Source organism: Bombus pascuorum, chromosome 11 (assembly GCF_905332965.1).
Source record: "Bombus pascuorum chromosome 11, iyBomPasc1.1, whole genome shotgun sequence".
In the NCBI taxonomy this organism is placed as follows: Eukaryota; Metazoa; Arthropoda; class Insecta; order Hymenoptera; family Apidae; genus Bombus; species Bombus pascuorum.
In genome coordinates this window covers 6,169,551-6,197,153 of record NC_083498.1, presented here as the reverse complement: position 1 = coordinate 6,197,153, position 27,603 = coordinate 6,169,551, and the positions used below count along the sequence as shown (strand labels likewise).

The window sequence follows — 27,603 nt, the reverse complement described above, 5'->3', positions numbered from 1 at the left end:
ATAAACTAGGATATCTAGGATACAGAAATTTTAGTATGTATGTATATCATGTGATAATCCTTTATCTTCCTTTTCTATTTATATTTTCTTATCTATTGATATTACGTTCTAATATGTGCATTATTCACACAAAATCACTGGATTAAAACTAATCAATTAAGAATGAATTTTCCAATGAAGGCTTATCGGCTAAAGGAAAATATTCAGAAGGATTCCTAAATTATCATACAACATATACAAGTTCTGTCAATAGTGCAATAAAGTATTGCAAAATCAGAAAAAATTAAATTTGTCATTACTTTCCCACATAACATTCTAACATATTCAATTCAACACTCATCAAGATCATCCCTCTCATAGAAACTTTTAATATATTATACATTTTTTAAAATACCTGAAAACCTGATAATTTAATTTCAACCAAGAATTCACTTATTAAAAAGAAATTCGAATCCTTTTGTAAAAGTCGGTACCCACAGAAATGCCATTCAGAACATGCAATATCACAGAGTTACGAAAGCAAAGAATCCCAACGAAGAGAGGTGTTCTTGTAGGTGTTATCGAAGCACAAAGCTTCCTGGTATAAGAGAAGGTTACCAATGATTTCGAGGCCCCGCCTACCAAGCAGGGGTTGGAAGCAATCCCTAGTCAGAGTAGCTCGCGCAGGGCTGATTTCTATACCACGTTGTGGGCGTAGACGTACCGTAGACACAACCCCCGATGCATACACCCTGTCTTTTCACTGTTCAGCGAGATCAAATCACTCGTCTCAGTCCTATCTTTGATCTTGACGGTGCAGCAACGTGGCTTTAAAATTACGCGACAGTTCGTGTGATCTGTTCGTTTATCAATACTTTTACCCGTGTCATTTTCGTGGAATCTGGTGACGAACGTTTTTCTTCAACAAAAAGGAATCAGAAGAGGAGTTGGCTAACAAGTATGAATCAGGATCAAGAAACACCAGCCACGACTACAGATTTGGCTAGGCTGGTAAGATAAAAGATATAGAATGGTGCTACGTTATTGTTCCGTAGTTTTACTGTACATAAGAATTTTGATACATTCATTAGATAATAATAAATACGCGTATTTAACCTACACAGGCAAATACAACTTCGATTAGACAGTGCAATAATCGCATTGATAACTTTAAGATATGAGCGCATCTAAACCACACGAACGAATACTATTTATATCATACAATACAATAATTACACTGGTAATCCTAAGACCCGCGTGTCTGACTGGCAGATATACACAAGCAGGTGCTACTTCAATCAAACAATGCAATAATTGCTCTTCTATGTCTATGAAGAAACAATACTTTACTTGCCAAGTGTAAGAATAATGATAATTATTAGCAATCCACTTTATACGTGAAACTCTTCTGTTACCGAAGTATACTTCAAGCCCATCAATGTTTCATCGCTCTGTTGTATCCATCATTACATATTTAAACAACACCATAAACAACCTAATAATTACGAGATACAGTTAGTGTTTGTCCATCATAAAAGTTAAGAAGTCGACCAGATAGACAACAACTTGATCAACGTGACTCCCATTTCCGGTTTTCTCCCCATGGTGATACAATGGAGTCATAAGCGTGGACAGTGAGCATAGTCAAAGTCAATGAACGCATAATGCATCGTACTCGCGCGATGAGCCTCGAGTGTCGAATTGCCTTGGCACGCGCCACCACGCTCCGATGGATCGTCCCACGGGTGCCACCCCTTTGTGCCCCCTAAACACGTAATTGTCGCCACCATTCATCCCTCCTGGTCTCTCCGGTGCGGGATACCCCCGTGTACGGGGCTACCACCGTGACTATGACACCGGTGAGCCGTGGGTGGTCGTCGGACACCCTTCGTAAGAACGAAGGGAGAGACGACGTGACTCGCTCGCGGAAACACTTGATTTATGTTTGTTGATTCTAAAAATCACTCGATTCCCACACACCAGCCCCGCTGCACGGATCCGCCGGTTAATTTACTCCTCTGTATAAGTAACATATGCTGACACTCGAGTTTCCCATGATTAAAAGCCTCTTCTTCAACGGGGTGCATTTACCACCATGTGAATTTACCTGGGACGTTTCGATGATGATTAGATTGCAGATTCTAATGCAAATTCATATTTTTGAGAATATCAGTTGAAAAGTAGAATCTTGGTAGAAAATTGGTTTATCTACCAAATATTATAGACGGCACTACTCTTTGGATATTTTTTTCCGTACTATATGTGTTCTATGTAATTTTGCATTTTCTAATTTCCTATAAACCCGCGATTTAACGATGATACGAGATACTTTTGTTCTGTCAAAGAATACGAAGATAGTATTCTGGGATTGCATGAGGCTATGATTACAGCGGATGCGTATTCTGCCGAACTGTTATTAGGATGATTACGTTAAAGCAACTAAATGTCAGATGTTTCATTCGCCGGAACGATAGTTCGTCAGGATACACACGCAGTGTAACCATAGTCTAACATTACAACCATAAACCACGGGATTGCATAATATTATGGATAATATTCGTGGATTGCATTGAGAAGTACAAAGATACACGAATGAATTGTTTTCTTCTTAGGAAAAACGGAAAGTCAATGCGTGTATCGAGAGAGCAATTAGTAGATAGACTCCGTCGGCGACACATTGTAATTGCGAGTCCCGCTGTCATCCGCGGTATTGTTCGTATTCTGTCCTTAGAAACCATCATTGTCTTCGCACCCTCGTCGAAGAAAGCGACGGAAAGAAAAAAGGGCGAGGTTTTCTCGTCAAAGTGGCAACGCCTTTTGCTTCTCCTAATTGATCAAATTGGACGACGACTCTTTGTTGAAATTGGACGATCTTTAATGAAGTGAAAATCTTACTTTCATCCTTGCTACGTCCAAAGAATACACTCTGTACTTCATCAAATCAAAGTTTCACGCCGTAATCCAACGATCCTCGCCCAAACCGGTGTATCAAATCTCATAAGAACCTTTTCGGTTTTTACACAAATCGATGAACGAAATCGACAAGATCCGCTGATAGAAAGGGGAGTCCGTTTGGAACGTGTTGTCTGCTCGATGACTTTATTATAAACCGAACCGAAGTGCGCAATTACGAGGGTGGTGTACGAAGGGAATTGGGGTGACGACCCCTCGCAGCATCATCAGGAACGATGGGGCGTTCCCCACGATTCATGGGTATCTCGTTTTCACTAGATACAAACGTACGAGTGCGTTTGTTCGTACATGACACACGTACCCCAAACGATCCACTTACAAGCGCGTCTTTTACACGGAGACGCGTTTCCGATGGGAAAGGTCAGGGGGAGGAATGGTGAAGAAAGGTAGACCTACGGAAAAAGTTAAACGACACGCGACCGTGTTTGCACGTTTTCCTTACGAGTCATTGCATCGTGAATGCACTCGATTAACTCCTGATCGGCTATAGTAGCATTGGAGGATCTGTAAAACGCGCATATTGTCAAGATAGGGAAATTTCATGACTCAAAATAAGACGGAGATCGAGAATATGTAAATATATTGGGTTGTTCGGAAAGATTATAAAATAAAAAGGATTCAATCTTTTAAGGATCGAATGTCTTTTACTGTGGAGAAATTTTTTTATTAATTATTATTAATAAACGTAGGTTTTACACAAAGAAAAGTAGAAGTAACATTTTATGGAATAATATATGACCTGTTTCTTTTGATGTTATGGATCAAGTAGGCTTCTTCAAATCGATATCAGAAAAAAGTTTACAAGAACACGAATTAAATAATTATGGTATTATGCTATAGTGTAATATTCCAACTAGCGTCTAAATAATTACATCATATCCACGTACTTGGCAAAAATGTTTAGTAAATATTCCTTTTCGAATACAATTCACTGTCAAATATGTTACGTACTTTTCGAACAAGAAAATTTGGTCAAATTTGATAAGGATGGATGGGCTACGCATAAAACCGCACGATACATTCTTTATCCCTTATTTAACGCTGTCGTGCCGCTAAATACCATTTGATATCGGGTTGGCGGGATTAAAGATTGAACGTAATATCGGGGAATGTAATTAAAATTTATATTAGAGGGTACAGCTTGTGGATTACAAGTGCTGAACCATCACGGCGACTAATTATAAATGACTATTAATTGCAATCAGAGGAAAATCCAAGGGACGAGGCAATGAACGTAAGACTAACCTATGAAACTGTGAAAGAGGAAGTTGATTATGTCTCTATAAATGATAATATCCTGTCGAATTAACTATAAAAGAAAAATGATGGATAATTTAGCGATAAAGCGATTATTTTATTATTACGTTTATCATCAACGATATATTTTTATCGTGAATCTATGCGATTAGATATATTTCAAAAATTAACGGGAAGGTACCTAAAAAGGTATCCTGTTAACTCTATTACGTTCTTTAAATCATTTCCCTTTCAATCAAGTTTTTCATTCTTAAATTTATATCTTCTAAATTTGGTTAAAATATGAAAGAATCGATGTACATGATTTCTTACTTTGATCTTATATTAAAAAATGTCTTAAGACGTTGAAAGTCCCTTTATTTGTTGAAACAAGAGTAAGATTGAGACAGAAAAATCTGAGGGCTGCAACAAAGTTAATAAAAAGATTGAAGAAGATACTGAGCATGTTTAAAGTTTTCTTAAAACCAAGTACGATGTCTTTCGATGTTAAAGTGTAAGCGATCGGCTGAGAGACCGCAGTGAAACTTTATAAAGGAAAAGCAGACGGCGACACGGCGTTATTGGAATTTCCAAAACCGGTAACCGGCTTTACCACTAGATTGCTCCGCAAGGAGGAAACCATCCAATCGTTCACCGGATGTCCTCCTTGCCTCTTCTCTCGCACGTTCTCACTCTCTCTTCCTCTTTCTCATTGTGCCCGCTATACACTACTTTACTTAAAATCTCGTTCCTCGCTATTCCTTTCTGCTCCAAATCGCTTCGTTCTCTTTCCTTTCTTCTTGCAATTTTACATCAGTTCTGCGTTGATTGTCTTCGTCTTTTTTCCTCGCCCGATAGAACGCTCGCAAACGAGAAAGTCTTTTCACTCCCGACGATATTTGAAATGATGAAATTAAAATGCAGAACGCTGGCTTTCTACGATAAAATGTGGAAATATTAAACTACGATTGAAACCAAGTACGTACGTACATAAAGATCGCTGTCTTCGTTTTACAGTTTAACAAAGAATGAAATAATAGCTACTGGAAATTGAACGAAGAGAATATTTAAGGATCACAAGAGAAATACTCGATTAATACTACTTCGTATAGAAACGAACGTTCGCTACTACAAAGCGCTATTTTAACACAGATATCTATCTTTTCAGCCAAACGAAGAATTCAACAGGCTGAATGAGCCACTTCAAACAGTTACCACAGGTTACTGTCCCAGTAACTACTCCGTGACACAACCAAGTACCGAGGAGAAGTTGCACCCTGGTAAGTTGAACATGTATTTTAGGTGGGAGCGATATAGCAAGGTCGTAAAGTGAAGCACTAAGTAGGGTCACTAATTGATCTAACCGTACTCAGAGCCGTACGTATTTTCTACGACTGCAGGAAACTACATCGAATTTTTAAAAGTTAGAAACGAGAAGGTATCAATTCATATTCTATGTATAAATCAGATAAAAAAACCATCCTCCTCTCTTAGGAAGACTTTCGTTAGATATACTGCAAACGAGGAATTGAGTTAACATTATACTTGCCGGTCACAAGTACGATATTTAATAAGAATTCACTGCTTTTATATTTCCTAGTTACTTTATTATAAATCTGTTATTTCATTGGCATCATACGTTGCTTATAACGTAAAATACCAAATAAAACTTACCCAATGTAGTGAATATGTGTTCTAATGAATCTACCTTCTACCTATCTGTCTTATTTGTCTTGTTTTGATTATCGAAACTTGTAAATTTTTACTCCTGATCGATTTTACTATCTTACTATATATCGTTTCCACCCACTATATCAAATCGCATGAAACATAAAGAAGACATCAAACGCTATAGCGAATAGAAGTCGTTCGATATTTCGATCAGTTTCGAATTATTCAATGAGACTTTTCCTGAACGAAATCGAGAGACGAGAAAGTCGAGGGCGGTCCGTACGGGTCACCATCCCCCGCTCGACGATTTTGAAGCTCTTTGATACGATGTTGCTCGGGAACACGGGGCCTCCGTCTTGACATGGAGTCTCGACTGCGTCTTCGTGCAAACACGTACACGTACACTGTACACGAAGGAGATCCACGCAAGCAAGAAAGCGTAGCGCGGCCCGAAGCACGTGCAGGATGTTCGCGAACTGTGTACAACGGGGCAAAGGGGGAACCACCCCCTGAAGAGAGCCTGTCACCGACAGGCAGTCGAGTCAATATCTTTATATAGTCGGATCAGGGATGATATTATTTTCTACGGTGCAATTACGTTTTAAGGCCGCACGAAACGGTAGAAAGCATTTCAAGGGGCTGACGATTTCTAGACTTTGTTTGTTAGGGCAATACAGATCGATTAACATAGGAATTGTAATGAATCGACGTTCTTTGTTCTGTGTTACATACGACTTGACGCTTTGGAGGAAAATACAGTTACGACTGAACTGCGAATTTTTATACAAATTTACATTTTTATAGTTGCGATTTAGATAGAGATTTGTTTTATGTATTAGAAACTATAGCGGGAACTCTATTTTGGATGCTTTATATACAGTATTTTTGTATGATATGCATTTTGTGGACCTTTAAATTTCGTATAAATATATGGAAAAAATCTCCATTCTAGTTATCACTAATTTTTTTATACCTACGTTGGGGCAGAAAGAAAAAAGCCGTGGCCATAAGGTTGATCTTGTTCTCTTAACAAATACAGAAAATTACTTCGTCGTCGATAACATGATTATCTACACCGTTACATAATAATTACACACGGTTTCGTATACGCTTCTACAAATTTCTAAGTGATCGCGAAAATGTAAATTAAGATCTGAAATTAATAGAAACGTATGACTACAGAGTCGTATCAATTTGTTCGATGACCTAATGAAGAGGACGAGTGAAATTTGGACCAATGGTCAATTAATCCCTCCGGTGTCGGTAGTTTTACTTGCAGCCTTGACCTAGAAACGTGACACCACGACGGGAAGCCTCAGGACGAATTCAATAAGCAACGTGTTATCGCCGCAAAGAGCCCCATGGGGTAGTTGAAGCCAGTCGTACCCCCATAGGATTCGTAACCACCCTAGCAGCGTCTGGGCACAGTGATTGACACTTTATATCTAACATTGGCATGCCGTGGTGTGAACCACCAGTCAGGATGGTCCGCCTCCACCTAACTCAATCACTGCCTATAATGCTGCAATTTCTCTATCGTAATCACGTTACGCCCTACCCAGCCTCCCCATCCACTTTTCGGCGACGATTCGTCGCGAAGAAATATATTGAAACGTCGACACGAAAGAACGAACCTTCTAGCTTTCTCCTCTCGTTTTCGAGACTCGAACGGTTCTTCTCCTCGCGAGAAATGGAAGCAGAATTGCGACAGGAATATTCCGCTGACGATAGCGTAGCTATTAGAGTGACTTAAAATACGACGCAAACTTATAAAATTTATTTTATTTCTTCTTACGGATGTCGACAAACGAAATCAAGAAATAAAAGAAAGAGAATGCGTAATTAACTTGCCGGTATCTAAATAAGGCAATCGATACGGATAAAAATTTACGTCATCTACGAAACCACCCTTGTCGTGAATCTCAAACGTAATAAGGAGGGAGACAGAGAAGGACATTTTTTATAACAAAGAAAATATACTATATATAATATATTGCAATTTAAAATTCACAATCTACGATAAAAATAGCAAAGATTTATTAAAGATAGAAGTCTTAAAATTTCTAAGTGGCAGAATATATCTTAATGATATTATCTTGCGTCTATAAGTATCCAAGCTCGAGTCTACCATTTCTCGATGGGTCTCTCAAATTTTGGATCGTACGTATTACAACTCGCGACAAAACGCGTTATTACCCACGAGCTACAAAGCCAAGTAAATTCGATTCGTCAGACGGGATTGTGACTATGAACAAAACAAGGTTACTGACAAGTGGCTACCCGTGGCGAATCCTAGAGGCCCATTAAACAGACCCCACGTAACATACATCTCTGCCGCATTCTTATGTACATGCCTGCATTGAAAGGGGTTGTTTTTACTACTGATTCATCCCCCAACATTCAGTCTTTGTTCCGTCTTATGGCTCTTTCGCCGAATCTTATTACAGCTCAGACATCGTGTTTCATCATGACGTAATTATCCAGAAATCGTTTTACACCCCAAAGAATATACGCTTAACTCGTTTGATTATCCTTGCGGAAGGATGACTGAAAGGTAATTTTATATTTTGCAATTCCTATATTATCCAGTATCCTCTGGAACAATCCATCTTTCTGGCATCAATTAGCAGCAATACAAAAATTTAAACCTTTAGTAAAGGCATAATGTATGTATCTTAGAGAACACAGCAATAAATTTGGATATATCCAACAAAGAAGGGCTGGTCAAAGGTTTGGGTAAAAGTCTCGGTCGAGGTTCGGAAGATAGATTTTCTTTTATCAGTAACGGTTTCTGAGTTAGCTCTTCAGGGACCGGATTTCGACGGGTAATTTCACACCCTTTAAACCTGTGTCACTGCAGTTAAAAACAAAGTATCTATTATCTTTGGCAGTTCTTCAAGCCTATAAAGTTCCATTTAAATCGGAGCGGAATTAACCCTGACCTTTTCTTGTGAGTCAAAAATAAATAGAAATAATTAAATTTTATAGGCTTAATGGATATGGTGTTCGTACTTTTACATAATTGTAAAAAAAAAAAATACAAATATAAGTACCGAGCATAAAAATCAAAGTGACACGGATGTTTTGAGCATTGTACATTGTTCGAATAATTGTCATCTAAAATGCTCGTATTATTTTTGACGATAATGGACGTTCATTGGATTTGACGAAGTAATACGGTAGAATATGTGAGGCATTAATTTCGGGCTGGGATTATCCCCGAGTAACCATAAATCATTATACGACCAAGTAATTCCTCGCTTGACTCCTAAAGTAAATGTATGAAATAAGAAAGATAACGTTTAGATCTTGTCGCATCTCTGTCAGTATAGAATAACAATATAGCATACTTTTCGTAATTTCTTATCGATTGACCTATATAAACGTAGGCTATCTTTGTAACGCTGTAGATAAGAAATTAGTAGAATATTTTAAATATTCTATTTATTCAAGTAAAATATTAATTTATAAAATTAAAATCTTGTTGCTCTTAGAAAATAAAGAATTTGCAATAATACTGTTACGTTTTGAAAAAACAGTCACTTAAAAAATCAATGTAAAACTTGATTTCAGAGAATGAAATATACCCCACACAGGAATACAGACAAGAGCCATGGCTTCAAGATGGTAAGTTTTGTTATAAATAACTTCTATCAGAAATATAAAAGACGAAAAATTCTACTATAAATAAATGCAGTCTTCTAAAATTATTAAGGGCTGAAGTATCAACTGCCTGGATAGCTCAGTCGGTAGAGCATCAGACTTTTAATCTGAGGGTCCAGGGTTCGAGTCCCTGTTCGGGCGGATTTATTTTTTATTTTACCATCAAATCAATCAATATTATCCAGCAATGTTCTAAAAATATAAAAATTATTTTATCGTTTCATTCACAGTGAAATCGTTATAATAGGTTCCATTAACTTGATTGAATTATAAAGGCAAAGACGAGTACAGCCGCTTTGAAATGCTCGGCTTCCGTTCCACTTTCCTTTCAGTAGAACAGCCTAGAGTTTCTGCAAACTAAAAACCCACGGTAAAATTCTTATAAACGTTATTCCTTGCAAAATGAACGGGGAAACTATCCATTTATCGAACAGTTCGTAAATCTTCCACGAAGATGATTAGACGCAGTGGCCTGACTATTCGGAACATTAATTTTGATTACTTTGACAAACTGTAATGTAATGCACGATGGGTGCAGTGTAATAATCACGATAACGAGGGGACCTTCTGCCACTGTCAGTAGAGCTTCTAGTTACCCACCAGGCGATCCTAGCGAACCATTATTTTACATCTTACGATGATCTTTCTCTCCTATTAATATTAGCTTGCATTCAAGTTTTATCCGCCAGAGTATTAATTATTCTCTTATTGATTTCGTTATATTATTCGAGGAAAAACAGTCCAAGAGATACATTCACGCTATATTTTATTATCTGCCAATGACTCGGTCAAGTTTTTAATACATAAATTATTTTTAAAAATCTGTAAATAAAATAATCTGTAAAATCTGTAAATAAGCTATTAACGGCTCCATTCTAAGAATTCTTGAATTTTAAAACTGATAATTCCTATAAATCTGGAATAATAAATATTTGCTGAGAAAGTATCTCGGATAATTTGGAAATTACTTTTCAAAGAAACGACGTACAGTCGAAGTGTTTGACTCGGGGAACTGTTCCGTACGAACGAACAGGCTGACAGAAATTATGCAGCAATTTAGTATCGAATAACGCTATTTCAGTTGCAGTTTTTGCGATTTTCTCACTCGAACGATCGTTTCTTAATGATAAATTTGCAAATTATTATGTTACAGGCAGCAGCTGCGAAACGGAGGACAGCGAGCAGTACGTGCCAGAGTTCCATCGGATGACAAGTTAGTGTGACAGAAATTTATTCCTCTAACATCTTCGATCAGCCGAGGCAACTCGCGATTTCCCGAGATTCACCTAATTACGTGCTATGTTCCAATCGTGTCAAATGCTTGACGAACCGCGTAACACGAAGGAAGTCAATCTCGATCGAAACGGAAGCTGCACGGAAATGTATCGCATATGCAATTCAAGTGTCAATTTAGAAAGTAGCTCGATACAATTTACACGAATAGGAAACTACAAATTTGCGATCTCACGACTCTTGCAATTTCGCGACTCGCGTTTATGGCAAACCTCTAATCATAAAGTATCGAAACATTATTATTAGACTGCGGATATTTATGCAGAGACAAATTTTTGTGAATGTAACCGAAGAGATGCAATTTAAGAACAAATTTGTTTCACCTATTGAATATTGTAACGAGTACCCTAATCTGCGTATTTTATATATTTTCCATACTGCCCCCGCTAAGAATCTGAATGTTTTTACCGATTTGTAGCGAGGGTACGCGAACGTTAATAAAATATAGTATAAATCAATGAGAAACGAATGGTCAAAAGTAACGCGTCATACTTATCATCTTCTTATAAAATAAAATTTTTGAAACTCGATTAACCGATGTTTCCAGTAGTTTCAATTAATGATCATTGCTTGAATTAATCACAATATAAGCTTGGAAGAGTTTTCCTTATCTCACCTGTATCTCGGAGACTATGTAGCCAGTCTGGAAATAAATAACTTTCCAATGGCGTATAATATTTTATTATAAATTTTGTTGAAAAATTGTGCCATTATTTGTTTCGCTCTTACCTATACGTATATAAGTTTCTATAGGATGATGTCCAAATATATAAATGCTTAATTAGTTACGGTAAATGCATAAAAATCCGCAGTCTAATTATTACAAAATATCTTGAAAATCATATTGAAGATTTTGCAATCTTCGTTCGTTGACAATGAAATTTTTTCAGAGGGGAAATATTGACGAGGATATTAAAAAAAGCCGATAAATCGCCTGAGGCCAGTGTTTTTAAAGCAGCAAGATAGAGTGGGCAGAAAACTGCCGTCGATTATCGATATCGCATTACACGAGGAAGCACTTTATATTAAGTCTTAAAGGCTTCTTTTCTCCCCTTTCTTCAACCTCTGGCTGATTAGCGTCTCTCTACACAACCGCGCCGTTTATCAAAGCTGTTTTAATATCGTACGTAAAAAAAGGAGCTTCCTCTTCATCTTATTGGGTTGCTCGGAAGTTCGTTGCGTTTTTGGTCTTTATGAAATTTTTTCGCGAAGTGTACTTTGGAATTTTAAACGATTTCACATTTTTACGAACATAACGAAAAAAGAATGGAACTGAAATAGGCACACGTTTCGTTTATTAATTACTACAAGTATCCTATTTTGAATATTCTATGCATTTTTTCATAAAAATCCGCGGTCCAATGATAGAAAATTCAATAACCTAGGCATCTGTGAAAACTACCTTAAATAATTCGTGATGGAAAATAAATTTTTCGGAGCAGCCACCGCGAAGGCACATAGTTTTAGTTTCATAAATTTCTAATAAAAATATATCACTTCGAAATTTTCATTAAGTTTTTCAGAATCATCCGATTCGTTCGGTTATCGTGAAATTCTTAAGAAAATTCCCAGGCTCCATCCGTATGTGTACGCGTTGGAAAATCTGGCAAATATTTCGAGACGCGTCGAATCGGCGAGCAAACGGCCAGAGGGAATGGCGGATAATGTCTATATACTTGCATGCATACACGTGTTCTCCTATCGTGCGTGTGTTAACTCGATAAAGAAAATTTCGTATTGCATACGATCGCTATATCGTTCTCTATATCGTGCTCGATACACTTGGCAACTCGACTCGTTCAATTTCCACCGTAATTTGCACAATTGCAACCTGGCAGCCTCCCGTACGATGCTGTATATCAAATTTGCTCTTCACCTGTTAATTTTATCCGTTGCTGGACTCGCGCGAGATTCAGCTCGTTCATTTGCACACGTAATACGTATGCAAACAATCAGAGGGAACCCTGTTCGAGGTACACAGGCTGATGGGCGGGCACGATTTGCCAATAAACTTTTATTCCAGGCTTTGTTTACCGGATGTTGTTACGCCCGTTATATCAGTGTAAAGTTGGAAAAAAGACTGTCCGTATTTCTTTCTCTCTCTCTCTCTCTCTCTCTCTCTCTGGGTCAATATTCAACGTTGAATGAGATGAGGTTGTTCACGTTGTTATCGTTAAACGATAGATTTAGCTTCATTTGGAACGGAATGAATAATCGTCATAAACAGGGATACATGGAGAGTTGGTTACTTTATGGAAAAAAGATCAGGCTGAAAAATAGAATTGTTTTGTAGTTATCCGATCGAAGATTACAGGTGAAAAATACGATTGTAAAAACTCTTCTGTAGAGCAGTTTTTAAATTCGATATGTTGCCAACCAGTTGCACGTAAAAGCTATGTTTGCGTTTGGTCCTGTGGTTAAATATATTCTTGTGTCATCTTGTGACAGTAACGATGAGACTTCGAAATGGAGAAATTTGTACAGCACCTATAATATGCTCATAAGAGTGTCAACAAGTATTGCGATACTTTTACGAGTCTCTGTATTTTCAAGAGACATTTTCGAATCTGTCAGGCTATTTTCCCTTTTTCAAACATTCCACATTAAAGTACCACTAATTTCTTTAAGCTATCGAATGACATAAATGTGAGAAAAATGACAAAAGTCATCTTCTCATGTGTTTTGCATCTTTATATTCTTCGATTGCAACTGGCTGTTATCCAACATTATTTCTCGTCGTGTAAACATTGTTTTCCGCCGCGAAACGAGATGTTCATAAGTTCCACGTGAAACCGTACGATTTTTTCGTACCGTAGGGTCGGCGCGGCTGTTCTCTCAGCGAGTAAACTTCCGATGTTTGCAAATACAATGATTGCCCGAGGCCTCTGACTTATGCTTCCCACGGCCAGAGCCTGTTTGATTTATCGAGGGCGCACCCCCGGCCGCGTAAAATCGTCGGTAGCCCCATTAGGAAGCGAACCTATCCCCACGTGCCGTTGCAACGATGCGCCTTTGCTTCCGCAACGACACGCGCCTTTATATCCTCGCCCTGCCGATCTTCGTCCCAAGAAACGATCCTCGTTCGATCGTTAAAATCATTGACCGTTCGTCTGTACATCCGTGACTCTATCCCTCCCCAAAGACATTTTTTGCATCTAAATGTCTATTCACCCTTGCTGCTTCTGGTTAACGTACAGTTTTACATTCTTGCAATTTCGTAGGATAAAATTTAACGTTGATACCGATCGAAGTATATAAAAATTCAACATGTAATTCGACTTTCACTTTCGAAGTATAATTAGAATTTTAACACGTTATACCGCGTTATATAGCGCTAATTGTTTGTTTGTTTAAAGATAGAGCAACAAGTAATGTAAAGGATAATTTTAAGAAATGATGATATCGATCGTTTTTGACTAATGTTCAGCGTTCGATCGCTAAAATGTTACAGTATACGGTATACTGGTTTTTACAGACGCCAATGTCAAACAGGAATCAGCGAATTGTAGAAGAATCGATGATACTAATTATTCACAGTATCAAACGCCAATGAACCATGCACATTCGCAAGGTAGCACGTTCCTCGATCTCGATCCGGAGAATCGCAGTAATTGCTTCGGGTAAGGAGAACAAATATATCCAACAATGAAAATTTTAAATAACCTGCTGCTTTTTATACATCTATGGGCAATCTGGAAGCACGGAAATGCATGGAGCATGCATACGCAGTATGCAAAGATACACTGCCATTCGTAAATATTAAAACATCTATTCGCTGCACGTTTCTCATGAAATTGAGAAATTTTTAAGACTTTACGTTGTATGTACAATTTATGAAGCAAACGAATAGATGCGTAATAAAAGTAACGAAAGTAAGAAGCTTGCACCAAATACACATGTTATTCTTATACGGTAGACATTCTAATACCTGGCCTAGCTGAATGTATCTATATAAAATACCCAAAATACACTATGATATTCAATGCGTCAAACAATTTTCTACTTGCATTACATTTCTTTTCTTATCTCTAGTTATCTATAATTATTTTTTAATCATCTATGAAGATATGTACTCGCATAGATATGTATTCGGAATATTTCTATTTACAAAAATTAAGGAATTGATGCGTAAATTGTTTATGAATTGAAAATTCAGTTTACAAAAATTAAGAAATTGATGCGTAAATTGTTTATGAATTGAAAATTCAGTTTACAAAAATTAAGAAATTGATGCGTAAATTGTTTATGAATTGAAAATTCAGTTTACAAAAATTAAGAAATTGATGCGTAAATTGTTTATGAATTGAAAATTCAGTTTACAAAAATTAAGAAATTGATGCGTAAATTGTTTATGAATTGAAAATTCAGTTTACAAAAATTAAGAAATTGATGCGTAAATTGTTTATGAATTGAAAATTCAGTTTACAAAAATTAAGAAATTGATGCGTAAATTGTTTATGAATTGAAAATTCAGTTTACAAAAATTAAGAAATTGATGCGTAAATTGTTTATGAATTGAAAATTCAGTTTACAAAAATTAAGAAATTGATGCGTGAATTGTTTATGAATTGAAAATTCAGAATCGTTTGTATTTGTTCGTGTATAGAAATACTAAGATGAGCTCGAGAACAAGCGAGGCCACGAAGAACGTAGCGGTGAAGGAAGAACCAACGGACAGAGGATATGGGGAGCCGATTTCCGTGACGAGCATCCCCACATCAACAGCTCAGGATACTCGAAATAGTAAGAAATCTATGATTTGTTGGACAAATGGAACGTACAATAGACGCGTACAATTCGATAGATAATATTCTTAGCTGGCTCTCAGGAGCTGTTTGGTACAACGAGATTTCCGAACCGATGATACCCTCTTTTCGAACGTGCACCGTGACAAATCTCTTGACAATAGATCCACGTGGCGCTTTACTACCCTATAGATCCCATAAATAACTGGAGCACGAGGGAAGTACTCGGTGTTCCATCCATTAATCGAGCTCTAGCTCGAGTTGCTCTTCCGGTCTCTGTTTTTAGAGCGCCTTGGCGACCCGAAATTCATCGTCTTATATTTTATCTCCCTCTTCATTATCATTACAATCCCTGTTCATCCAATTAGGATCATTCAAAACTTCCGATATTTCTTGGTTTTTTAGAAAAATAGAAAGACGTAAGAAAGTTCTATTAGGTTCGAAAAGCCCGTAAGTTTCTATCAAATAGCGAAATGTTCGAACAAGAGTTACTAACGTTTTACAAACAAACGTGTTAATAACTTACGATTACCGCCTTTGTCTTCATTACAGCTCATATTTTCTCCAGCATGCGTGCACTGCTTTAACGTCTTCGTTATTTTGACAAACAGCTTGAATTTTTTCCTTAAATTACAAATGATGAGCGCACAAGTGATTTAAGCAGATTCCAAACGCTTTGCCTTATCACGAATACAAAGGTATTCTTCCATACGGTGTAGTAATAAATCAGTTGTCACTCGATATACATATAAACGATCGTGTATGTATAACAATAATTTAATCTATTTGACGTAATGCAAAAGTACTCGATCACTTGTACGTAGACATCTTTCGTAATTCTATTATCTGTGTTATGCAAAATCATTTTGAAATTGCATTAGCATGATCATGTCGATCGTATCTCGTCATACTTTGTTCTTATATTTAATTTGAGAGTCACAACGGATTGATTTCGTTTAGAGTGTAGAGGGAACGATTTTGATTCTGGGTCAAACGATTCGTACGGAAGTCGGCTAATAAATTTTCAGCGACGTTTTAATGCGAAATTCCTTAATAATCCCTGACGAAGTTCGTCGCTGGTACACTGGACTCGCTCACGCGTGACTAAGTATACGTAAGTGAATAATTGAAGAATGCTTTCAACTCGAAAGCTACGGAGGAGCGCTTCGTAGAATCCAGCGAAAGCTGCTAAACGAAGGAAAGAGCATAGAATTCTCTCCCGAGGGAGATTGCAAGTCGCGAAAGCTTTCTCTTGCATTCAGGATACAGTTGATATTGCAGAGTTTTCAATGAAAAATACTTTTCAAGGCTCGGTGATCAGCTTGATAAAATTCTCGAAGCTTTCAAAGGAAAGTTTCACGTTAGATTTATAGAGCATTGCTTAATAGTCTTCGAGGCTATGCAATCTACGTATAACGTAAAAGGTAGAGCCGACGAAGGGTTTGCAAGCTCATGCTTTGTAATCAGACCGATTAGTCTTCCTTTATTCACGCACGTACACCAAACGAATCCTTTAGGAACTCCGCTGCTATATTCGTTGGCCGACACCGTGCGCGTATACCCATTTACTTCCAAGTCACCCGGGAATTATGCTTCTACTACGTCTCTTCGCGTAATTCTCCCTCCCATTAAGCCGTTTCAATTATTTACACGCAGTTTAGGTTAATAATAAGACCATACCTATCGATATTGATACACCCTGACACGTATAGTTTCAGTGCGTTCTCACTCGTGAAACGAACGCAAACGCGTGCTCCGCTTCTTCAATGAATTTAATTCCTGAAACAGTATTACGTACCTCGGAAATCTGATAATAAAATGGTCAGTTGCCATTGACGAAACTCGTTTCACAATCGTCGCTTGTCCCTTTAAATTAAATTTAATCTTTAAAAAAAATACTATTTTTTGAAAATTTCATCGAAACGACCGATGATCGTTTATGCAGACTGTCAAGGGAGCATGTTAAACGTTTCTGTCTCCCTAGTCCACTAAATCGACCAGTCGTTGACCAATATAGCGGGTGGAATAGTAATAACCTGTTAATGGGTGAGGCAGATTGGTCACCATTTCGCTAATTAATACTAGTACCTGGCTCACGAGGATTATAGTCGGTCCTCCTATATTCTATACTCCTCTATCCAACAACTTAGAGTTAAACGTAAACGATATGCATGAATAAACAGTCGTTGCGAAACGATTCGATCCCATGCAGGATCTGCCTCCTGTGAATGAGCAGAAAGCGAAGAAGGTCATTTCAGCGCGTCAGGTGGGTGGAAAATGGACCTTGCATTATTAACCAGCCTCTACTCCGGAATTCGGGGTTCAGGGAGACAGAGATAGCAGGATAAAGACAAGGATGGAGAAGAAAATGAGAAGAGAAGAGGGAGAATGAGCGAGAGAGTGGAAGGGAAACAAGAGATGGCGAGAGTAAATGAGAGATGGAAGAAGGGAAAGAGAGGAAAGAACCGAAGCTCCTCGTCTGAGAGTGGACGAGTGGAGGCCGTCCTCTTTTCCGTGCAACCCTTCTGCGCACCGCCCCTGACCAGTCCCGGCTTCAACCCTTTTCCTGTTTGGTACATCGCCACCGGTTTCATCAGCTCGCGATTAATTTTAATCTAAAACTACCCGCAAAGCCTCTGCCCTCGCTTGCACGTTGAGGTCAACCCCTTTCGCCCCCCTTCGGAGAGAGAGAGTGCCAGATTGGCCCGTAGCTTTCAACCCTCCTCCCCGCGATTCCTGTCTGTCTCGTCTACACGAGATCGGGATCCGACCGACGTTTGCCAGCTAGGAAGCTAAAGCTAACTTGCCGACACGATTAACTTTCCCGGCCCTTCCTCCTCTTAATTTCACCTCGATGACTGAGATTTCCCATTAATATCGGGTACACGGTGTATACCTTGATTTCCAACCGCAAGCCCTATCGAATAGAATATTCCATGTACATACGTTGCACATCCTGCGAAGTTAGTACATTTCTTTTTCCACGAACGAACGAAGGTAGAGGTTTTTTAATCGACGAGCAAAAAGATGGACTGCATCACGGCTGGCAGCGTCGCGTTCCGGCTCGGTATCGGCAAGAGGGTTCTCAATTTTTCAATATTCCCGGTACACGACTTGGAACGTAACCGGATTATGGTTCGAGAATAGCTTTTTCGGCTCGAGGGACCACGGCATCAGCGGGATGCCGGCGGTGGTGGATGCTCCCTGTGAGGAGAGCACCCGATTAATATACATATCGCGCGAGCTCTACGCGGTATTTCAGGCGGTGCCGCTATCCGCGAGCTCCGCCATCCCGACAACCCCGTGGGCTTTGAATATCAACCAATTTCCTGCCGATATTTGTGTGACGAGCACTTCACCGGCAACCGCGCGTGAGTGCAATCGCTAATACGTTGCTTGCGTTTCGTTCTTTCTCGTGCATCCGAGAATCTTCTCTTGTCCATTTCGTCCTTAAACAGTCATTCTTCTTCCACCGTAGATTATGTTTACGCTGGATATTGTCAGCGTGCTTCGATGAACTATCGTTCCGACGAACGAAACGTCCGAAGATCGAAATGCATACGAAATCTCGACTGTGGTATGAAACGAATTTTTACGAAACGAAATTAGAAACTGTTCCGTTTTTTCATCCATCCTCGAAATTGTATTTTTCTAACGTTAAAGGATATATTGAAGATGAAAATATGAAAAAATTGTCACTGGTATATACGATTACTCGTTGCGATACCATATGAATTGGAATACCTCACATTCTTCGATTAGGTTGAGCCTTATCATTATAAACTACAAATTAAAATTCAAATTTTCATTAGAATACCTTAAAATCGCATCAGTTAACATATAAATTAATATATTTCCGTATGAACATCTATCGATATAAATTATAACAATATATTTCTCTTTCAACTTAACAAGTTAAATGTTAAACAATTTCCTAAAACATCAAAACCCTTGTTTTTTGTTTTCCAAAACGAGAATGATAAATTTTGGAATACGGAAACCTAAAAGTCTCTTTAACTCGATGATGTAAATTCACACAGGCAACAGCATGGTCTACCAGCAACAGCAGCAATACGGAAGCGGAACGAGAAACACCAGAGGTTCGCCATCGCCTAGTCGACCAGCCAGCACTTCCTCCGCAGCTTCTCAATGGCAATCGACGATTCCAGCTCCTGGCGAAGCTTTCTTTCCACGACAGGAGAATTGGAGCTCGGAAGTGTACGGTAAGAGAAGCGTGACGCCCACGTGGACCGAGCTGGGAGTTCAATTAGAAAGCAGAAATCCATCGTGGGAGAGACAGAGTAATTGTTATCAAAAGAAAGGATCTCCTAGCTCGTGGAACACAGAGTATACTAGCAAGAGGCCATCCTCGGCGACGGGAGTGTCACCTTGGAGCGAAATGTCTGTTGGTTATCAACAGCAACGAAGAGGTTCTCTTCAATTATGGCAGTTTTTAGTCACTTTGTTAGACGATCCTGCGAACGCACCTTGCATTGCATGGACTGGTCGTGGAATGGAATTCAAGCTAATCGAACCGGAAGAGGTAGATTGCATTGTTATTATAAATGTAATGCTCCTCAATTTATATTTTTACGATCATTGCCCAAAAAATATGAAACCTAAGTGTATTTAGATTTATTTGTCTATTAGACGTAACGTGTATTTTTCTTTCGAGTATTTTCCTCGGTATTCGATATTCACTTTCTTCTTTTTTTAGTATTTTCTATGTGTGAATTCTGCACAATTTTGCATCGTTCAGTTTCTTATCAATTTTTTGAGGTAATAATATCAACAGTCTAATCACAAAGGGCGTCTCGCTTAAGTATCAAACGGTAAAGTGATATATTTAATTTTCTTCAGGTAGCTCGAAGATGGGGAGTTCAAAAGAATCGACCGGCAATGAATTACGATAAATTAAGCAGGTCATTGAGGTACTATTACGAGAAAGGGATAATGCAAAAGGTGGCTGGAGAGAGATACGTGTATAAGTTCGTGTGCGACCCGGAAGCACTTTTCAACATGGCCTACGGCTCCGCAGGATCGGCTGGTCTCCCCAGCGAAGTACAAAACGGCGTTCGAAGCCAATCGATATCTAGCAAGATATCATCTACGAACGACGTTTCTGATTTAGCAAAACATCCCACCAATGGCTACGGTGATGCAGTTCTTGCCATGTACTCGAATACCGCAGCAGGTCAGTAGTTTATATATATACATCGTAATTAATATCGAGTCTACACTATCATTTACAAACAGTTTGCAAGCAGATTACCATCTAATATACGCTTTAAATTATATCTGGCAATGATGTGGTCATCTTTTGCACAAAACAGTTCATTCAAAAGATAGTATACCAAAAGGCATATCACATTCGTTGGAACTGACACACATATTACGTTGATTCAATTACCGAGCTCTAGACACTAAGTAGTAAATTAAACAATTCTTAGTCCATTCACCTACGGATGAAACGTGACGCACTATCATATTATACACAGTTTCCTAATTTTACAAGACATTATATGAAATAGCAATGTACGTTATACGCGATAATTTTTTAGAACGTCGTCTAGCGATTAATGAAAAAGAAAAAGGTCTCTACTAGAATTTAAACAAACACCATTGTAGTCATAAAAATTGCAAAGAACGATCAATCTGTAAAATTCAATTTGGGATCAACAGTGTATGGGCCATCCAGTTTGCATCATCTGCACCAGTACCTCGGTGGCAACGAGGGTTTCAAGGCACCATCGAACAGATACCATCCCCATTACTCGCATGAGTACAACGGAAGTCACCACCATCCGCCCTCGAGCTACACAGAGACCTTCCTAAACTACGGTCGCTTGTCGTCCCACGATGCTCCGACAGAATCGAGGAGCCAAGAGCTCGCGAGAATTCCGTACGCACAGGAAACAGAAGGTATCAGCAGAGAACGAGAGGCGTCATCGATTTTGTACGATGGCGTGCAGAGAACGCAATTACCGGCTGCTCCAACGCTTTCCCAACCAACCTTGCTAGACGCTACCACCACCAGCTCGAAGATCGAGCAAACTTCGTACGCCTGCCTCGGCGTAGGGAGCTGCGTCTGCTGAATCTCTCTCAACAGTCACAACTTTATCGGAAGACGGAAAGTCATACGCATCGAGAATTGACTCTCGAGAAAATCTCTAGTCATAGATTACCCCGTACTACGTGCTTACACGTTATACGATTGTATAGGTGGCTTAAGTATAACGTGTAGGTGTTAATGGAACGCACGGTTTGAATGTCAAGCAGCGTTCGTCCATGGTCGTGCAGTGTCTTAATTTATACAGAAATTAGTTGCAACATCGCACGGTAACTTGACTTAAACGATTAAATAATAATGTTGTACGATGTTAATTTAAACAAGGATAGGTAGCAATAACGCACGATGTCTTAATTTAAACAAGAATTACTTACAATATCGCTAAATGTCTTAATTTAAACAACAATTAGTAGCAATAGTTACGCTAATACGTATATACGTATATACGCAATAGTTGATACTATATTTTAGTTCAACCTCTTAAAGCACAAATTTTCCATTGGTTGACTAACAAAAACTTACCGAATTTCTTGTTAAAGGAAAGGTGAAAATGAAGTTGAGTGTACGATACATTTTTCTTAAGGTTACATATACATATTTCGGTATAAGACACTGTAATTTGAATTTATAAAAATCAATGCCTAAAACGATCTATCGATGTACGTGTCATATGGTCAAACAAAACTTGGTAACAATATGCTACGATGTCTTAAATTAACCAAGAATTAATAGCAATATCGGAGAAAAATAGAACTGATTCTCCTAAAAATAGACGCTCAATATCGACTCATTACGCGACCATTGACAAACGTATTTCAGAATCGAGACTCGAATCGCGCGTACCACGAATCTTGTAAATAGCGAAATTCGAAGGTGTATGTATGATGGTTCAGATCGACTAAAAACCCTTTAGCTCGGCAGATCCAATCGCTTGTGATCGTTGTTACATTGCGCGTGTCCGAGTAGTTCACCAGGATACTGTAACTTCTGTAAATACCAAATAAATCTATCGAAACGTAAAAACGCAGTCTGTGTATCCAAAGTTCCTAAACAGCGTCATTAACAAGTTTATCTTCTTGTGTCATCGAGAAAGATGCGCAAGAAATCACCGTCGTCTTACTGAAAGTAAATACGGTGGAATGCTCGATATGCGAATTAGTAGAAGTGTAAACGGTTATGCGAGCATGAGTTACACACAGACGAATCGTACGTGATCGTGCGCAGAGACTTTCCATGTCGATCCTTCTTTTCGCCGTCGTATTAGCAGTTAGTGACGCAAACCAAAGACTACGGACTGAGGTCGGCTGCGTATTTCGGGCTGTGACACATAGTAGATATGTTTATGTCGGCCCCTCTCTTTTCCGCTGACTCGCAAATCGTCTATCCTTCTTTATCCGTGAGCAGTTGTATCGTTGGTGAACATCGCCGACCGAAGCCGGGTCCCGGTAAATCTGTCTGCCACTGTCAGTCGCGCAGTTTCAACGTTAGAATCTAAAAGTCCATTCGGTTTCTTGCAACTACTACGTGATACGATCTATCTTCGTGTTAGGAGCAGTGTCAGTGATCCGATCAGATTAATTGCACACCAAAGGAAATTCATATTGTCTGCATAGTTTTGGTAAGTGTCTGTCCAAGTTTTCTTATCTCGTTATCTTTTATCTGATATTATCGATCATACGTGATCTATTCTCTAACCGTCGCTGTTTCCATCCTGTTATTTGGATCGACGAAAACCGCGAAGTTTTCTTATCGCGTTATTTTTTATCGAATATTCTCGACAATATGCCAGTTATTTTCTAAGCGGTGCTATTTCGACGCTGCTATTTGGATCGAGAAAAAACCGCGGCGTTCAAATTGCAATTTGCACAAATATACAATTTCGACCATCGTCCGGCTTGTATTGATCCTTCCATAAACCAGTAATTACGTCAACGATAAAACTGACATGCTGGCGTCAGACTCCCGTCGAGTGTTTCTCCGCCTCTGTTTGCCATACCTAATGATTGGCCATACCGTTCAATCGATCGCGTGAATTTGCGTCGCGTCTCACGTGCCTGCCACGCGTTGCACGCGATCTCGCTCAATTATACGTACGTATATAGAGGACGATGAACGTGTCGATTTTCAGCAATGGGCCGAAGCAAATCCACGGAACCGGAAGAGTCTGCGATGGGTTTCAAGGACAAGCAGAAAGCCTTGGACACGCTGAAGGCTTTGGAAGGTCGTGATATCAGTTATCAGTACCACGTGATCTCTAGTTTCGTGAGTCGCTCGAAACGGACGCTGCAGATCACCAGAGACGAGGAGAAGCTGGCCAATCTTCGTGAGGCTTTGAAAGTGTTCGAGGATTGGTTGACTGATTACAAGGAGAACAATCGCAGCAAAGAAAACCTTGCTTATTTGCCAATCGAGACTATAAAAGGCTTCAGGAATCTTGCCAAAGAGTACGATGTTCTGGAGGAGGAATTCTACAAGTAAATATCAACATTTTCTTCGCAAGTATAGTTCTTTCAGCGAGTCTTTTCAAATTGAATGACCGATTATTTTTTTACTTAGCGCAATACGAATTAGTTCTCGAAAATTAATTTGATTCAGGTGTAGCTTTGTTTCAACGTGGTTCCAATTGATTTTACACCAATTCAATTACACCAGAATCTAGGTGTAGTTGAAGGTACCGAATATTAGCAGTTTTCAGTTTTATTACGTTGTTTACTACCTTCTTGTTTACTACTGGCACCGTTGCAATAGAATGCTTATTTTTAAAGTATCTTTTAGTTTGTTTAGCGTTTTACATTTGACGCAGTGAAAATAATTAATGATCAATTTTATCGCGTAAACCATGCAATATTAACAAAAATAAAATATGTGTATGTTTTAACATTAAGTATCGTAAAGTAAATTATTGTGACCAAGTATGATCCAAGGAAGGGGTCATTGGTGTGTTTCTTTAGTTTAATGTCAATGTCACACGTGACCATTTACTTACGTTTACTTAAATATTTTTCTGATTCATTCATTACCTAGGTATTCAGTATAGATCTATTCCTGTAAGTATTTCACGCGTTTCTGATTTTTCAGCGCGTACAAGAAGGAGAAAGGCGATTACAAAGGTCTGCGTGCTGTTAAAATTCCAAGCGGAGAGACCACTTGGGACATCGAAAGGAATCGAAGGTTGAAGGAGATTATCGATAAAATCAAACAGAAGCACATGCAATGGTACGAGACCGATGTGGGTCTCTTCCGGGGACTCCCAACCAAGGAACACGTTCAATGCATCCTGCTGGGCTATAGTCCAGAACCGACCAAGTTGAAGAAACTCATGACCCAGGTGGAAGAAAAGTTTCCATCTGAGAATAACGAAGACATGGAGGTTGATAAAAATGACAAGGGTAAAAGCGTGAAAAGAAGATACAGCAGTTCGTCCAGCAATGAAGAGGAGGAGGACAACGAACCGAAAAAAAAGGTAGCGAAACATTCATCTGAAGAAGAGAAGACTGACAAGGAGGAAAGCGGACTCAGTTTCAAAGATAAGGAGAAAGCTTTGCTGAGTATAGAATCGTTGGAGGGCAGGGACGTAAGTTATCAGTATCATGCGATCACTGGCCTGGTGAAAAGGGCTGAGCGGGTGATATCGTGCACAAAGGACGAGCAAAAGATCAAGAACATGAAGGAAGCCGTGGAAGTGTTCGAGAATTGGATCACGGATTATAACGTGAATGGCCGAGCTAAGGAGAACTTCAATTATTTACCCATTGACTTGGTGCAAGCCTTCAAGCCGTTGGCCGACAGATACAAAATCGAAGACAATGGATTTCTTAAGTAAGTACATTTCTTATTATGTATACATACATGTATAATTATTGTTAGACTACGGATTTGTACGCGTTTATGGGAAAAGGATGCAAAAATACACAGAATGCATGTAATATAAAGAAATGTATAAAAAGTATAAAAGGTATAGTACTTTTTATTATACTTAATAGATAAAACAATTCCAAATTCCATTATATTCATAAAAATATGAATATGCGTAAATATCTGTAATCTAATTATTATTAATATATCCTATATCGTTATTATTAGGGAATAGAATATTATTTATGGTAAAAATATATATTGCAACATTCTTCGGTGTATCCTACAGAGCGTATGAGGAAGTGGAGGGAGATTACAAGAAGCTAAGGAACGTTCAAGTTCCAGACTCGAGTGTTACTTGGGACATAGAGAGGAATAAAAATTTACGAAGTCTAGTAGATCGAATCAAAGAAAAGAATATTCAATGGTTCGAGACAGACGAAGAACTTCGTGGTTTTCCAAGCGAAGAACATACTCGATGTATAATGTGGGCTTTCAGTCACGACGCTGGCAAACTGAAAAAACTTGTGCCTACCCTGGCTGAGAAGCTAAAATCCTAAACAAAATTATCGTACCAATACGTATTAATATCCACAACTAATATACTTAAGTTACCATTATATGTACAAAACATTTTAGTTGTATTTTTGTTCAACGATACTGATAATAAAGATAATTTATTTTCAATATTTCATATGACTTACGTATTTAGAAGCGATAAATTTGGCGCCTCTAGTGGCGACATCTGACGATGGAACTCGAATATTCCGCTTGCCGGCTCGCGGTTCGGCGACCGCCATCTTTGTTTTCGTCGTGCTCGAAAATTTCAAGATGGCGCGAGATGTCAAAGTTTTTTGACCGCGGAACGCTCAATCGATAGTTTTTATTGCCGCTGTACGGCTCGCGAGGGTGGGTGAGTCTCGGGTCCGGTTTTGAGGTTAGGGTTAGTGACTCGGTGACACTGGAAACGGCGGACACAGGTTCTCGTGCGTGCACAGCCACACCGGAAAAAACGCAACTGTCTCACCCTTTTTGACGATCTAGTGACAAGACGAACGCCCACATGACTTCGCGTTGTAAAATCTTCGTAAAATTCGTGCGCTGAAAATACATTCGCGAGAGAATGGCTTATCTAGTCGATCTGTTTATGCACTATGTATCAACAAAATCTTGTGGAACAAGGGAATCTACGTATTTTAAGCGGTCTAAAAATAGCTGTTGCTTCCACCGAGGTTCGTAGACCTTTTCTCCGAACGTAATCGCGGAGGCGGTCGACGGTTCGAGTTTACATCTCGGGATCGATTAACGAGAGATCGCGATGCAACACGTGACTTAACGATCCACCGTGTTGGTCCTACGTATTTGACGCAAGTTGAGGAACCTGAGAACGTTATCGAGAACTTCGGACCATCGGTGCGTGATCGATGCGTGAATCGAGTTTTGAAGTATGTAACGGGGCAGCTAGAAGGAAAATTGAACAGCGGTATAGAGGTGACCATCACCTTTTGAACGTGACAGGGAAGAGCAGTTGAAGAAAGATGGACACGAAGCAGCTGGATAGTGCGCCAATAGTTAGTTACAATGGATAAACAAGAGGTAAAGTGAAGATGTCACAAACCGCGGATGCTGAAAGTGAAGCAGGCTCCATCTGCGACGAGGAACGCGTCAGGAAGCTGTTCCAAGCATGCGACGGCGACGGAGATGGTTTTATCGACAGGTGAGCCGAAACAATTTGCATAAATTATAATACTCTGTCTTTTAAATCATAAGACCGCGGAACATGAAATAATCTAAACATTCCTAAACTTTATCACATACCGATACTTTGGAGACATATTTAAAGCTACATACAGTACAGTTTGAAAATAAAGTTGTTCAACGAGAATAGGATTCAAGTATAATAGTTTTCAGAACAAAATGATCACTGTAGGAATTATGGGACCACGTGAAACAATTCGTTGGCAAACACGAATAGAAAAGTTGGCGGGTGACTCGGGCGCGCGCGGCACGCACACGTTTTTAATTATTAGCTTGATTAATTAGCCAATCTGAATGCAACGCGGCCGCGATACTGCGAATTAAACCGGGAACGCGTACTGTTTTCTTCGCTACCGCCGG

At 39.0% G+C, this 27,603-nt stretch overlaps 3 protein-coding genes and 1 non-coding gene across 5 annotated transcripts in view; all 4 read left to right on the top strand.

The window, feature by feature from the left end:
* The first annotated feature begins 785 nt into the window (after positions 1–785).
* On the top strand, positions 786–21,777 carry LOC132912031 (uncharacterized). The gene is made up of 9 exons (XM_060969126.1): positions 786–990; positions 5,357–5,468; positions 9,433–9,486; positions 10,676–10,735; positions 14,291–14,435; positions 15,422–15,558; positions 19,601–20,103; positions 20,421–20,754; positions 21,243–21,777. The coding sequence occupies exons 1-9, from the start codon at positions 940–942 to the stop codon at positions 21,653–21,655; spliced, it is 1,809 nt and encodes a 602-aa protein (XP_060825109.1). The 5' UTR covers positions 786–939; the 3' UTR covers positions 21,656–21,777.
* On the top strand, positions 9,591–9,663 carry Trnak-uuu (transfer RNA lysine (anticodon UUU)). The gene has a single exon. It is a non-coding gene; the product is annotated as a tRNA-Lys (tRNA).
* A 1,150-nt stretch (positions 21,778–22,927) lies between the features above and the next one.
* On the top strand, positions 22,928–26,174 carry LOC132912032 (uncharacterized). Its single transcript, XM_060969127.1, has 4 exons — positions 22,928–23,248; positions 23,759–24,104; positions 24,709–25,449; positions 25,775–26,174. Exons 2-4 carry the CDS (start codon positions 23,761–23,763, stop codon positions 26,043–26,045), a joined length of 1,356 nt encoding a protein of 451 aa, XP_060825110.1. The 5' UTR covers positions 22,928–23,248; positions 23,759–23,760; the 3' UTR covers positions 26,046–26,174.
* Positions 26,175–26,352: 178 nt separating this feature from the next.
* LOC132912030 (colorectal mutant cancer protein) overlaps positions 26,353–27,603 on the top strand; it is a 59,346-nt gene continuing 58,095 nt past the window's right edge. The window contains exons 1-2 of one of the 2 annotated variants that reach the window (XM_060969123.1): positions 26,353–26,898; positions 27,004–27,202. In XM_060969123.1, the coding sequence (XP_060825106.1) occupies positions 27,093–27,202 (110 nt within the window). In that variant the 5' untranslated portion in view covers positions 26,353–26,898; positions 27,004–27,092. Of the gene's footprint in view, positions 27,203–27,603 lie in introns of both variants that reach the window. The other variant, XM_060969122.1, reaches the window with a different exon arrangement.

Bases quoted from the DNA above. Each gene is read 5' to 3' on its own strand.
- LOC132912032 (XM_060969127.1), top strand. From the start codon at position 23,761: ATGGGCCGAAGCAAATCCACGGAACCGGAAGAGTCTGCGATGGGTTTC. The intron at 24,105-24,708 runs GTAAATATCAAC...CTGATTTTTCAG, and splicing joins CTGGAGGAGGAATTCTACAA to CGCGTACAAGAAGGAGAAAG. The intron at 25,450-25,774 runs GTAAGTACATTT...TGTATCCTACAG, and splicing joins GAAGACAATGGATTTCTTAA to AGCGTATGAGGAAGTGGAGG.
- LOC132912031 (XM_060969126.1), top strand. From the start codon at position 940: ATGAATCAGGATCAAGAAACACCAGCCACGACTACAGATTTGGCTAGG. The intron at 10,736-14,290 runs GTTAGTGTGACA...TGGTTTTTACAG, and splicing joins AGAGTTCCATCGGATGACAA to ACGCCAATGTCAAACAGGAA. The intron at 14,436-15,421 runs GTAAGGAGAACA...GTTCGTGTATAG, and splicing joins AATCGCAGTAATTGCTTCGG to AAATACTAAGATGAGCTCGA.